This window comes from Pygocentrus nattereri, chromosome 16, assembly GCF_015220715.1.
Source record: "Pygocentrus nattereri isolate fPygNat1 chromosome 16, fPygNat1.pri, whole genome shotgun sequence".
Lineage (NCBI taxonomy): Eukaryota > Metazoa > Chordata > Actinopteri > Characiformes > Serrasalmidae > Pygocentrus > Pygocentrus nattereri.
In genome coordinates, this window is record NC_051226.1 from 34605122 (window position 1) to 34619949 (window position 14828).

Here is a 14828-nt window from a genome sequence, read left to right on the forward strand (position 1 = left end):
GTTCTTGAGCTGATTTGATGGCCACATGAAGTTTGGAGGTCTGTAGTGATTGACTCTGCAGAAAATGGAGCATTACATGTTACTGGAGGGCAAGTGAATGCAGCGATGTATTGGCAGATATTAGCGGAGATGTTAAACTTCTCAGCCAAGAAACTGATTCTCTGGCGAAGATGGACGACAACCCCAAACATACAGGCAAAATAACCCCCAACTGCTTTCCAAAAAAGAAACCGAACATTTCCAGAGGATTTTGGAATTGTCCATCTGAGGGACCCTTGTAAATTTGGACGAGTTGAAGACGGTTTGGACGACTAGACCGAAAATGGGCCGCAGTGCTGCAAAAAGCAAATTACTTCTTACCTTAGACTCTCAAAGCTGAAACTGCCAACAACCAAAGTACTAACATTGTTCATTTGTGGTATATAAATAATTGAATATAAATAATAAATTTTTTCTTCTGCTTATGAATACAATAATCCTTTTTTGTTCATTTTTATTAGTACAAAGTCAAAAGACTTGTAAATGTGAAGAGGATACATGTATACTGGAAGTTCAGTAAGTAACAAAAACAAAAGTTGCTTTATTATTTTGTTTTCAAACATGTTATGAATGCGTAATATACACATCGTTATTATTAGTGGTTATAGTAGTGTATTGTATTATTATATGAATATATCATTAGTAATTGTAAAGTATAAATGTGTTTTATTAACATATTTCTTTGTTTATTTGATGTTTTTTTTTATTTCTGTACCCGTGCATTGTAAAAAGAGTGGACTGTTCAGGTCGAAGAGTAGCCAGTCTGGATGTGGACGGTGTGGTAAAAGTTTGGTCCTTTAACCCCATCATGCAGACCAAAGCCACCATCATGTCCAAATCTCCTCTGCTTTCGCTGGAGTGGGCCACCAAACCTGATAGACTGGTGAGAGAACATCTACTCGAATTCTTACTTCCATTTTTCCCAAGGTTTCTTCCTCAGCTCTGAGAGGGGGCGGGGGGGGGGTGTGTGTTGTACATTCTTGTTAAAACTTTGTCTTTTCTGGAATTCTGTGAAGCTGCTTTGTGACATCCGTTGTAAAAAAGCGCTACAAATAAATTTGATTTGATTTGATTTTTCTTTAATACCGTAGTACAGTATAGTTATTAAATATGCTGGAGGTCAATTAGTGCTCGCAAATCCAGATCCACACAGTTTAGTCTTTCTGCCATCAATTTAAATGTGACATGTATACAAATTTACAGCTATCTTGGGTGATTCCAGCTATAAAAATGTAGTGAAAACAGGTTTCGTTCTAGTGTTTATGGTAGTTGTAGTCCGTCGGGTAGTTTCAACATGAAAGAATGAAATCCGATTCGAATCCAGACAAAACGCCCAAAAAACAAATGAAAATATTTTAGCACTAAGGTAAAAACATTGTAAAATAAAGCATGATTTAAAAAGATTCATCCGATCTCAAAGTGATTCATTTCACTTGTATATTCTTCTGCTGCTCCTTTCATTTAGTAATGCAAAAAATGCTACTTCAATGCTAATAGCACCCCCTTGTGGGGGGGGTCTGAATTATTCTGAGGAAATTATTCTAAATTATTGTGTGATAATGTAATTCATTATGTCCATCATAGTGGTTGGTATAGGTGCAGTGGTCGACACCTCTGCCTTCTATGCTGTAGACTGGGGTTCAATCCTGACATGGGCAATCACCCTACACCAGGGCTATTTCATTAAAATTCAATAAGGTCAAGTTAGAGAGAAAAAGAGAAAACTGACTGTAAATTTCAACAACATTTATGGTCAGTTTTCTCTTTTTAGATCACGTCATGAGAAATAATCTGACTCACTTTCTTCTCTGACTGCTGTGTCTCGCCTCTCCCTCCCCTGTATGTGCATCACTCCAGTTTCAGTGCTCATCGTAATGCACAGATCTGATTGGCTGAGTAGCGTCACGTGTGATATTTAAAATTGGTCAAGGAGTCTCCCGGGCCAATAAACCAGTACGGTAAAGGCTGGAAATGTTATGCTGATTTAAAACAGGACCACTCTAACGAAATTAAATAATTCTCCATAGTTTATCAGTTATAGGTCCAGGTCTGCATAGGACAGCGTCTGTGTCTGGACTCGGACCGTGGTCCGCCTGTTGATGGCCTCTGCCCCACACTATATCAAAGAGTCCTTGGGCAAGACTCCTAACACTACGTTCACCTACCCGTATGAAATGCTCACATTGTAAGTCGCTCGGGATAAGAGCGTCTGCTGTAATGCAAATTGTGTACATTTTGCAAAATAAACAAAATATTTTTTTTTAATTATTTATGTCGCTTTTTATGACAGACTAAAACATTGGGTATAGTATGAGTTAAAGAACATGTTACTACATATTACATAGCTGTGCGTGTTGTGGTTGGTCTGCAGCTGCTGCTGGGCAGTGGGGTCGGCACAGTGAGACTCTATGATACGGAGGCTAAGAAGAATCTTTACGAAATGCTCATAGACGAGGCTCATCCACGGTGAGTGACCAGCCTTCCTCAGCATGATTTAGTCTTTTCCACTTCTGATTAAGAAAAGCTAATTGTTCTTTGAGTGTTCATGGTTCTATACAGAACCTTTTTGAATAGGGTTCTATATAACACCAAAAAAGGGTTCTTTAATTGTGTCAAGCTTGACATTGTAACAGTAGCAGAAAAATCTTTTGGTGCTATCTAGAAATCTTGTCAGAAAGGTTCTATATAGAACCATATACAACAAATTGTCCATCAATCTAAAGAACTCTTTTACGGTGCAAGGAACCCTTTAATCATGCTAATAGTTCTTAGGGCAGTCATGGTTCTATATAGAACCTTTTTGAAAGGGTTGCAAATAGCACCAAAAAGAGTTCTTTAAGTGTGTCAGGCTTAACATTATAACAATATAACAAGCAGAACCCTTTTTTTGGTGCTATGTAGAACCCTTTTCAGAAAGGCTCTATATCAAACTATGTATGACACATTCTACATTAATCTGAAGAATGCTCTCACGATGCAGAGAACCATTAAGTCATACAAAAGCTTCTTTGAGTGCTCCTTGTTCTATATAGAACCTTTTTGAACAGGGTTCTATATAGCACCAAAAGAGTTCTTTAAGTGTGTCAAGCTTTACACTATAACAGTAATGGAACCCTTTTGGGTGCTATTTAGAACCTTTGTCAAACAGGGGTCTATATAGAACCATATACAACACATCCTCCATCAATCTAAAGAACCCCTTCACGGTGCAAGGAACCCTTTAATCACACTAATAGTTAAGTGATACTTTTTTAATCCCACAAATGGGGAAATTCCACCTCCGCATTTAACCCATCCGTGAAGTGAAACACCACATACACACTAGGGGGCAGTGAGCACACTTGCCCGGAGCGGTGGGCAGCCCAATCCACGGCGCTCGGGGAGCAATTGGGGGTTAGGTGTCTTGCTAAAGGACACCTCATTGATGGAGTGTTGGCACTGGGGATTGAACCGGCGACCTTCTGGTCACAGGGCCAGATCCCTAACAGTCCACGACTGCCCCCACAACTGTTCTTTGAGAGTTCATGGTTCTATAGAGAACCTTTTTGAAAGGACTCTAAATAGCACCAAAAAGAATTCTTAAGTGTGTCAAGCTAAACGTTGCCATATACAAGAACCATATACAACACAATCCGAAGAACCCCTTCCCAACGCCACGATGCAGAGAACCATTAAGTCGTGCACGTGTTCATATTTCTACACGGCCCATTTAAAGAAAAAAAACAACAAAAAAAGTTGTTTATTTATTATTTTTTATGTATTCTGTAAAAACTGTTGAAATTTCAGAACATACCATTCACTCTGGAGTCAACAGCCTCCCTATTAGAAAGCTAAGCTGCAAATAAAGTTGAGTTCTCTGTTGATATTCTTGATGTCACGAGAGCCAAAACGGGTGTCCATTCAGCACCACAGCTAGCTTAGCCCCGCCCATTCATACAGAAGTCATAAGGAGTGTTTCCTCCCAGAAACGGTGCACGATCCAGGACAGCCAGTTAGAACCAAGGTCATAAAGATGTGTTTTTGCAGGATCTTGTCGTTGGCCTGCAGTCCCAGCGGGACGTCCTTCGTGTGCTCCGCGGCTGCCAACATGTCCCGTCCAGGGAGCATAACGGAGACGGTGCCTCGTGCATCTCTCCCCGTCTCCGGGCAGCTGCTGCTCTGGGACACGAAGACGGTCAAACAACAGGTACCATCATCTACTGCACTTAGTAACTGGCCAGTCTGATTGTTCCACTGAGCACCCATTGTTATGTAAGGCCTCGCGCTATGCTGCAGTTAACAGTTCCTCCGTTTCTACATTAGAACGTGACTGTGTTACATAACTCCTAGCTCTGGGGCCGGCAGCAGCTCTGAAGCTGCAAGCGGCTCTTTTACTGCCCTGTTGTGGCTCCACAGCTGAATCAGATCAGTAGATAATAATAAAATAATCCTCCTTTATAGTAAAATAAAGCTCTGCTGATGGTTCAACACAGGGTTAAACAGTGTTAAACGCTGGAGTTCATGTAGAACTGCTGATTCACCCTTTAAGCCTGAAGATCAGCGCAGACTGTTGGTCACCATAGCAACCCAGACAACAGTCCCGTCTAGCTAGTAGCTACGAAACAGCAAAGAGAGAGATTTAAGACGAACGTTGATAATTTGGAGACGAATGGACTGCAAGGAGAAACTGATAGACACTTAAATGTTGTGAAGCTGAAATCAGTTTCTCATTTGAATTTTCCCGTTCCACCTTAAATGGTGCATCATTTACCATTTAAGGTGGAATGGGAAAATTTGAACAAAAAGCTGGCGAGTGAGAAGCGACTTTGGCCTTGTAAAAAACGAACGTTAAGATGTTTTACAGGAAAATGTTCTACTTTTGAGGAAATGTTTCCTGCCAGAGATGTGAGAAAAGCAGCTATAGCTGAGCTAAAGCTTAAAGCAGAGCTCTGTGTTATTGTTTCTGTAATATTTTTTAGCCTAAACTAGTACATCAGCACATACCCAGATGTGTTTACAGTCAAGATGGTAAAATGGACATTAAATGTTGTGGTATTTGACCTGCAGAGCGGTTGGTCAGATTGTGAAGATGTGATGTATTATGTCCTGTAGCTACAGTTTGCTCTGGAGCCCGGCCCTGTGGCTGTAAACTGCGCCGCCTTCAACCACAATGGGAACCTGCTGGTGACCGGAGCTGCTGACGGCAGAATTCGCCTGTTCGGTAACATTTATGCACTTCTGTCTTTCAAGGAACGGTCAGATATTTTGTCTTCTATCATTTTACTTCGGTTATTGTCATTCGCACACGAGAAGCTAGGATTCTTAACTGGTCCAGAATGGACAGAGGGAGGGACGCTACTTACTGACAGTACACTGCTGCAGGAGTTCAGTGTTTAATGTTGTATTACCACTAGAGGCGGCATAAAGCCACTTTTTCTTTTGAGATATATGTTGGATATGCAGTACTGTGCGAAAGTTTTAGGCATCTAAGCAAATTTTAAACAGTTGACCTCAGCAGTGAGTTTATCACAATATACATTAGAATAAAGTCGTATTCATAATTCAAACAAACATAAAAACAATAGAAAGAGCAAGAATTTCTTGGGTCCATATTTTTCCTTGACTGCCTTCACAGAGACTTGTTAGTATTATCAATGACATCATGAGCTCAATTTACTGAGCACTGATTGGTCAAACCAGGAGCTGCTTTATAACTACATATAATACTGGGCTTCCTCGAGGAGCGGCTTGGAGATGGTTAAACACACCAACATCCAGAAATTCACTATTTACTATATATATATATATATAATATAAAATCATTATTAATATTCCATAAATTTTGTTCTCAGCAAATAAACACAAACTGCACAAATAAATCAATTTTGAAAATGTGTCTTGGGTGCCTAAGACTTTCACACAGTACTGTATAATATTAGAGAAAGAGTGTAGAGAGAAAGAAAGAAAGAAAACAAACTGAGAAGAGCGAATGAAAAATGTAATTTAAATGATTTTATGTTTGAACTGATTTGTTACTGGTGAATGATTTTTACATGTAAGAATTGAAGCGGAGTCTCTCCATCCTGTGCAGATATGCAGCGCTATGAGAGCGTGATGAGCTGGAAGGCTCATGATGGTGAGGTGTACAGTGTGGAGTTCAGCTACGATGAAAACACAGTCTTCAGCATCGGAGAGGACGGGAAGGTGAGAGAGAGAGCGAGAGAGAGAGTAGTCATCAGTTTGTGGTGGTTCAGAATCTGTAGAACCACAGCACCTTAAACCTTTCACTTCTTCTTTAAAGAACATTTAGGCCCAGTCTTGTTTCACCCATCGCCCCTACCACATAGACGAACCCCTCCTTATTGCGTGTTCCACTGCATTCCTAGTCTGTCCAACATACCTCAAACCAATCCACTAGCATTCCCAGTTTATCGAACATACCACAAACTAATCCACTAGCATTCCCAGTTTATCCAACATACCCCAAACCAATCCACCAGCATTCCCAGTCTATCCTATACAACGCAAATCATTCCACAGAATACCGTTTTTCCTACATACCACAAACCAATCCACAGCATTCCCAGTTTATCCAACATACCACAAACTAATCCACTAGCATTCCCAGTCTGTCCAACATACCCCAAACCAATCCACCAGCATTCCCAGTCTATCCTATACAACGCAAATCATTCCACAGAATACCGTTTTTCCTACATACCACAAACCAATCCACAGCATTCCCAGTTTTTCCTACATACCACATCAATCCACCAGCATCCCCAGTTTATCCAACATACCACAAATCAATCCACCAGCATTCCCAGTCTATCCTATACACCACAAATCATTCCACAGAATACCGTTTTTCCTACATACCACAAACCAATCCACAGCATTCCCAGTTTATCCAACATACCACAAACTAATCCATTAGCATTCGCAGTCTGTCCAATATACTACAAATCAATCCAACAGCATCCCCAGTTTATCCAACATACCACAAATCAATCCACCAGCATTCCAGGTCTATCCTACATACCACAAACCAATTCACAGCATTCCCACTCTATTCAACACACTACAAACCAATCCACAGCATTCCCAGTCATTTCAACATACCACAAACCAATCCACCAGCAATTCCAGTCTATTGAATATGCTGCAAACCAATCCACAGCATTCACAGTCTATCCTACATACCACAAACCAATCCACCAGCATTCCTAGTCTATTCAACATACCACAAACCAATCCACCAGCAATTCCTAGTCTATTCAACATACCACAAACCAATCCACCAGCAATTCCAGTCTATCCAACATACCACAAACCAATCTTGTCTCTTTCTTTCTGCCATTTTATTCCTATGTCTCTCTCTCTCTCTCTCTCTCTCTCTCTCTCTCTCTCTCTCTCTCTCTCTCTCTCTCCCCACCCCCCCACTCTGTCTCTCTCTCTCTCCCCACCCCCCCCACTCTGTCTCTCTCTCTCTCCCCACCCCCCCCACTCTGTCTCTCTCTCTCTCTCTCTCCACCCCCCCACTCTGTCTCTCTCTCTCTCCCCACCCCCCCCCACTCTGTCTCTCTCTCTCTCCCCACCCCCCCCACTCTGTCTCTCTCTCTCTCCCCACCCCCCCCACTCTGTCTCTCTCTCTCTCTCTCTCCACCCCCCCACTCTGTCTCTCTCTCTCTCTCCCCACCCCCCCCCCTCTGTCTCTCTCTCTCTCTCTCTCTCTCTCTCTCTCCCCTCCCAGATGATTAGTGTTATAGAGCACAGGGACCATTTATTCAAACAAATGAAATAAATAAACTTTTTAAACTACATAATACAACTTATATCCAAGTTTTTATGTCTGTGTATTTATCATGTTTTCCTCTTTACCCTCCAGTTCATCCAGTGGAATATCCACCGCTCTGGTGTGAAGCAGTCAGAGTACTCGCTATCCCAGGATGCCGTAGGGCCATTTGTGCTGTCGGGCTACAGCGGCTATAAGCAGGTTCAGGTGCCACACGGACGACTGTTTGCTTTCGACTCAGAAGGGCAGCACGTCCTCACCTGCTCCAGTACCGGAGGACTCATCTATCGAGTAAGCACACCTGACCTCCACTCTCGGACACAGTCTTTGGCTGACGGCATCCTTTAGACGACAAAGAAACTGAGCAGAATGAAACTATATGGTGATTTAGGCGAATCGCTGTCAGGGGGAGGTCTCAGAACAAACAACACAGTGATTAGACCAATCACAGTCAGGGGGAGGCCTCAGAATAAACAGTGATTAGGACCAATCACAGTCAGGGGGAGGTCTCAGAACAAACAGTGATTAGGACCAATCACAGTCAGGGGGAGGTCTCAGAACAAACAGTGATTAGGACCAATCACAGTCAGTGGGAGGTCTCAGAATAAACAGTGATTAGGACCAATCACAGTCAGGGGGAGGTCTCAGAACAAACAGTGATTAGGACCAATCACAGTCAGGGGGAGGTCTCAGAACAAACAGTGATTAGGACCAATCACAGTCAGTGGGAGGTCTCAGAATAAACAGTGATTAGGACCAATCACAGTCAGGGGGAGGTCTCAGAATAAACAGTGATTAGGACCAACACAGTCAGGGGGAGGTCTCAGAATAAACAGTGATTAGGACCAATCACAGTCAGGGGGAGGTCTCAGAATAAACAGTGATTAGGACCAACACAGTCAGGGGGAGGTCTCAGAATAAACAGTGATTAGGACCAATCACAGTCAGGGGGAGGTCTCAGAACAAACAGTGATTAGGACCAATCACAGTCAGGGGGAGGTCTCAGAACAAACAGTGATTAGGACCAATCACAGTCAGTGGGAGGTCTCAGAATAAACAGTGATTAGGACTAATCACAGTCAGGGGGAGGTCTCAGAATAAACAGTGATTAGGACCAATCACAGTCAGGGGGAGGTCTCAGAATAAACAGTGATTAGGACCAATCACAGTCAGGGGGAGGTCTCAGAACAAACAGTGATTAGGACCAATCACAGTCAGGGGGAGGTCTCAGAACAAACAGTGATTAGGACCAATCACAGTCAGGGGGAGGTCTCAGAATAAACAGTGATTAGGACCAATCACAGTCAGGGGGAGGTCTCAGAACAAACAGTGATTAGGACCAATCACAGTCAGTGGGAGGTCTCAGAATAAACAGTGATTAGGACCAACACAGTAGGGGGTCTCAGAATAAACAGTGATTAGGACCAATCACAGTCAGTGGGAGGTCTCAGAACAAACAGTGATTAGGACCAATCACAGTCAGTGGGAGGTCTCAGAATAAACAGTGATTAGGACCAGTCACAGTCAGGGGGAGGTCTCAGAATAAACAGTGATTAGGACCAATCACAGTCAGTGGGAGGTCTCAGAATAAACAGCGATTAGGACCAATCACAGTCAGTGGGAGGTCTCAGAATAAACAGCGATTAGGACCAATCACAGTCAGGGGGAGGTCTCAGAATAAACAGTGATTAGGACCAATCACAGTCAGGGGGAGGTCTCAGAACAAACAGTGATTAGGACCAATCACAGTCAGGGGGAGGTCTCAGAATAAACAGTGATTAGGACCAATCACAGTCAGGGGGAGGTCTCAGAATAAACAGTGATTAGGACCAATCACAGTCAGGGGGAGGTCTCAGAATAAACAGTGATTAGGACCAGTCACAGTCAGTGGGAGGTCTCAGAATAAACAGTGATTAGGACCAATCACAGTCAGTGGGAGGTCTCAGAATAAACAGTGATTAGGACCAATCACAGTCAGTGGGAGGTCTCAGAATAAACAGTGATTAGGACCAGTCACAGTCAGGGGGAGGTCTCAGAATAAACAGTGATTAGGACCAATCACAGTCAGTGGGAGGTCTCAGAACAAACACTGATTAGGATCAATCACAGTCAGTGGGAGGTCTCAGAATAAACAGTGATTAGGACCAGTCACAGTCAGTGGGAGGTCTCAGAATAAACAGTGATTAGGACCAGTCACAGTCAGGGGGAGGTCTCAGAACAAACAGTGATTAGGACCAATCACAGTCAGTGGGAGGTCTCAGAATAAACAGTGATTAGGACCAGTCACAGTCAGGGGGAGGTCTCAGAACAAACAGTGATTAGGACCAATCACAGTCAGGGGGAGGTCTCAGAATAAACAGTGATTAGGACCAATCACAGTCAGTGGGAGGTCTCAGAATAAACAGTGATTAGGACCAGTCACAGTCAGGGGGAGGTCTCAGAACAAACAGTGATTAGGACCAATCACAGTCAGGGGGAGGTCTCAGAATAAACAGTGATTAGGACCAATCACAGTCAGGGGGAGGTCTCAGAACAAACAGTGATTAGGACCAATCACAGTCAGGGGGAGGTCTCAGAACAAACAGTGATTAGGACCAATCACAGTCAGGGGGAGGTCTCAGAATAAACAGTGATTAGGACCAATCACAGTCAGGGGGAGGTCTCAGAACAAACAGTGATTAGGACCAATCACAGTCAGTGGGAGGTCTCAGAATAAACAGTGATTAGGACCAACACAGTAGGGGGTCTCAGAACAAACACTGATTAGGACCAATCACAGTCAGGGGGAGGTCTCAGAATAAACAGTGATTAGGATCAATCACAGTCAGGGGGAGGTCTCAGAACAAACAGTGATTAGGACCAATCACAGTCAGTGGGAGGTCTCAGAACAAACAGTGATTAGGACCAATCACAGTCAGCGGGAGGTCTCAGAATAAACAGTGATTAGGACCAATCACAGTCAGTGGGAGGTCTCAGAATAAACAGTGATTAGGACCAACACAGTCAGGGGGAGGTCTCAGAATAAACAGTGATTAGGACCAATCACAGTCAGGGGGAGGTCTCAGAATAAACAGTGATTAGGACCAACACAGTAGGGGGTCTCAGAACAAACACTGATTAGGACCAATCACAGTCAGGGGGAGGTCTCAGAATAAACAGTGATTAGGATCAATCACAGTCAGGGGGAGGTCTCAGAACAAACAGTGATTAGGACCAATCACAGTCAGGGGGAGGTCTCAGAATAAACAATGATTAGGACCAATCACAGTCAGGAGGAGGTCTCAGAACAAACAGTGATTAGGACCAATCACAGTCAGGGGGAGGTCTCAGAATAAACAGTGATTAGGACCAACACAGTAGGGGGTCTCAGAACAAACACTGATTAGGACCAATCACAGTCAGGGGGAGGTCTCAGAATAAACAGTGATTAGGATCAATCACAGTCAGGGGGAGGTCTCAGAACAAACAGTGATTAGGACCAATCACAGTCAGTGGGAGGTCTCAGAATAAACAGTGATTAGGACCAGTCACAGTCAGGGGGAGGTCTCAGAACAAACAGTGATTAGGACCAATCACAGTCAGGGGGAGGTCTCAGAATAAACAGTGATTAGGACCAATCGCAGTCAGAGGGAGGTCTCAGAATAAACAGTGATTAGGACCAGTCACAGTCAGTGGGAGGTCTCAGAATAAACAGTGATTAGGACCAATCACAGTCAGTGGGAGGTCTCAGAATAAACAGTGATTAGGACCAACACAGTAGGGGGTCTCAGAACAAACACTGATTAGGACCAATCACAGTCAGGGGGAGGTCTCAGAATAAACAGTGATTAGGATCAATCACAGTCAGGGGGAGGTCTCAGAACAAACAGTGATTAGGACCAATCACAGTCAGTGGGAGGTCTCAGAACAAACAGTGATTAGGACCAATCACAGTCAGCGGGAGGTCTCAGAATAAACAGTGATTAGGACCAACACAGTAGGGGGTCTCAGAACAAACACTGATTAGGACCAATCACAGTCAGGGGGAGGTCTCAGAATAAACAGTGATTAGGACCAACACAGTCAGGGGGAGGTCTCAGAACAAACAGTGATTAGGACCAACACAGTAGGGGGTCTCAGAACAAACACTGATTAGGACCAATCACAGTCAGGGGGAGGTCTCAGAATAAACAGTGATTAGGATCAATCACAGTCAGGGGGAGGTCTCAGAACAAACAGTGATTAGGACCAATCACAGTCAGGGGGAGGTCTCAGAATAAACAATGATTAGGACCAATCACAGTCAGGAGGAGGTCTCAGAACAAACAGTGATTAGGACCAATCACAGTCAGGGGGAGGTCTCAGAATAAACAGTGATTAGGACCAACACAGTAGGGGGTCTCAGAACAAACACTGATTAGGACCAATCACAGTCAGGGGGAGGTCTCAGAATAAACAGTGATTAGGATCAATCACAGTCAGGGGGAGGTCTCAGAACAAACAGTGATTAGGACCAATCACAGTCAGTGGGAGGTCTCAGAACAAACAGTGATTAGGACCAATCACAGTCAGGGGGAGGTCTCAGAATAAACAATGATTAGGACCAATCACAGTCAGCGGGAGGTCTCAGAATAAACAGTGATTAGGACCAATCACAGTCAGGGGGAGGTCTCAGAATAAACAGTGATTAGGACCAACACAGTCAGGGGGAGGTCTCAGAACAAACAGTGATTAGGACCAACACAGTAGGGGGTCTCAGAACAAACACTGATTAGGACCAACACAGTCAGGGGGAGGTCTCAGAACAAACAGTGATTAGGACCAACACAGTAGGGGGTCTCAGAACAAACACTGATTAGGACCAATCACAGTCAGGGGGAGGTCTCAGAATAAACAGTGATTAGGATCAATCACAGTCAGGGGGAGGTCTCAGAATAAACAGTGATTAGGACCAATCACAGTCAGGGGGAGGTCTCAGAATAAACAATGATTAGGACCAATCACAGTCAGGAGGAGGTCTCAGAACAAACAGTGATTAGGACCAATCACAGTCAGGGGGAGGTCTCAGAATAAACAGTGATTAGGACCAACACAGTAGGGGGTCTCAGAACAAACACTGATTAGGACCAATCACACTCAGGGGGAGGTCTCAGAATAAACAGTGATTAGGATCAATCACAGTCAGGGGGAGGTCTCAGAACAAACAGTGATTAGGACCAATCACAGTCAGTGGGAGGTCTCAGAACAAACAGTGATTAGGACCAATCACAGTCAGGGGGAGGTCTCAGAATAAACAGTGATTAGGACCAACACAGTAGGGGGTCTCAGAACAAACACTGATTAGGACCAATCACAGTCAGGGGGATGTCTCAGAATAAACAGTGATTAGGATCAATCACAGTCAGGGGGAGGTCTCAGAACAAACAGTGATTAGGACCAATCACAGTCAGGGGGAGGTCTCAGAATAAACAATGATTAGGACCAATCACAGTCAGGAGGAGGTCTCAGAACAAACAGTGATTAGGACCAATCACAGTCAGGGGGAGGTCTCAGAATAAACAGTGATTAGGACCAATCACAGTCAGGGGGAGGTCTCAGAATAAACAATGATTAGGACCAATCACAGTCAGGGGGAGGTCTCAGAATAAACAGTGATTAGGACCAACACAGTGAGGGGCAGGTCTCAGAATAAACAGTGATTAGGACCAATCACAGTCAGGGGGAGGTCTCAGAATAAACAGTGATTAGGACCAATCACAGTCAGGGGGAGGTCTCAGAATAAACAGTGATTAGGACCAATCACAGTCAGGGGGAGGTCTCAGAATAAACAGTGATTAGGACCAATCACAGTCAGTGGGAGGTCTCAGAATAAACAGTGATTAGGACCAATCACAGTCAGTGGGAGGTCTCAGAATAAACAGCGATTAGGACCAGTCACAGTCAGGGGGAGGTCTCAGAATAAACAGCGATTAGGACCAATCACAGTCAGTGGGAGGTCTCAGAATAAACAGCGATTAGGACCAATCACAGTCAGTGGGAGGTCTCAGAATAAACAGCGATTAGGACCAATCACAGTCAGGGGGAGGTCTCAGAACAAACAGTGATTAGGACCAATCACAGTCAGGGGGAGGTCTCAGAACAAACAGTGATTAGGACCAATCACAGTCAGTGGGAGGTCTCAGAATAAACAGTGATTAGGACCAATCACAGTCAGGGGGAGGTCTCAGAATAAACAGTGATTAGGACCAATCACAGTCAGGGGGAGGTCTCAGAATAAACAGTGATTAGGACCAATCACAGTCAGGGGGAGGTCTCAGAATAAACAGTGATTAGGACCAGTCACAGTCAGTGGGAGGTCTCAGAATAAACAGTGATTAGGACCAATCACAGTCAGGGGGAGGTCTCAGAATAAACAGTGATTAGGACCAATCACAGTCAGAGGGAGGTCTCAGAATAAACAGTGATTAGGACCAGTCACAGTCAGGGGGAGGTCTCAGAATAAACAGTGATTAGGACCAATCACAGTCAGGGGGAGGTCTCAGAACAAACAGTGATTAGGACCAACACAGTAGGGGGTCTCAGAACAAACACTGATTAGGATCAATCACAGTCAGGGGGAGGTCTCAGAATAAACAGTGATTAGGACCAGTCACAGTCAGTGGGAGGTCTCAGAATAAACAGTGATTAGGACCAGTCACAGTCAGGGGGAGGTCTCAGAACAAACAGTGATTAGGACCAATCACAGTCAGTGGGAGGTCTCAGAATAAACAGTGATTAGGACCAGTCACAGTCAGGGGGAGGTCTCAGAACAAACAGTGATTAGGACCAATCACAGTCAGTGGGAGGTCTCAGAATAAACAGTGATTAGGACCAGTCACAGTCAGGGGGAGGTCTCAGAATAAACAGTGATTAGGACCAGTCACAGTCAGGGGGAGGTCTCAGAACAAACAGTGATTAGGACCAATCACAGTCAGGGGGAGGTCTCAGAATAAACAGTGATTAGGACCAATCACAGTCAGGGGGAGGTCTCAGAATA

The 14828-nt window shown here is 44.1% G+C and overlaps 1 protein-coding gene across 1 annotated transcript in view; it reads left to right on the forward strand.

Annotated features, from left to right (window-relative positions):
* wdr91 (WD repeat domain 91) overlaps positions 1 to 14828 on the forward strand; it is a 33217-nt gene that overhangs the window by 14385 nt on the left and 4004 nt on the right. The window contains exons 10-15 of the mRNA XM_037545667.1: positions 772 to 922; positions 2411 to 2505; positions 4066 to 4225; positions 5131 to 5239; positions 6110 to 6222; positions 7907 to 8104. Coding sequence (XP_037401564.1) covers positions 772 to 922; positions 2411 to 2505; positions 4066 to 4225; positions 5131 to 5239; positions 6110 to 6222; positions 7907 to 8104 — 826 coding nt within the window. The remainder of the gene's footprint in view (positions 1 to 771; positions 923 to 2410; positions 2506 to 4065; positions 4226 to 5130; positions 5240 to 6109; positions 6223 to 7906; positions 8105 to 14828) is intronic.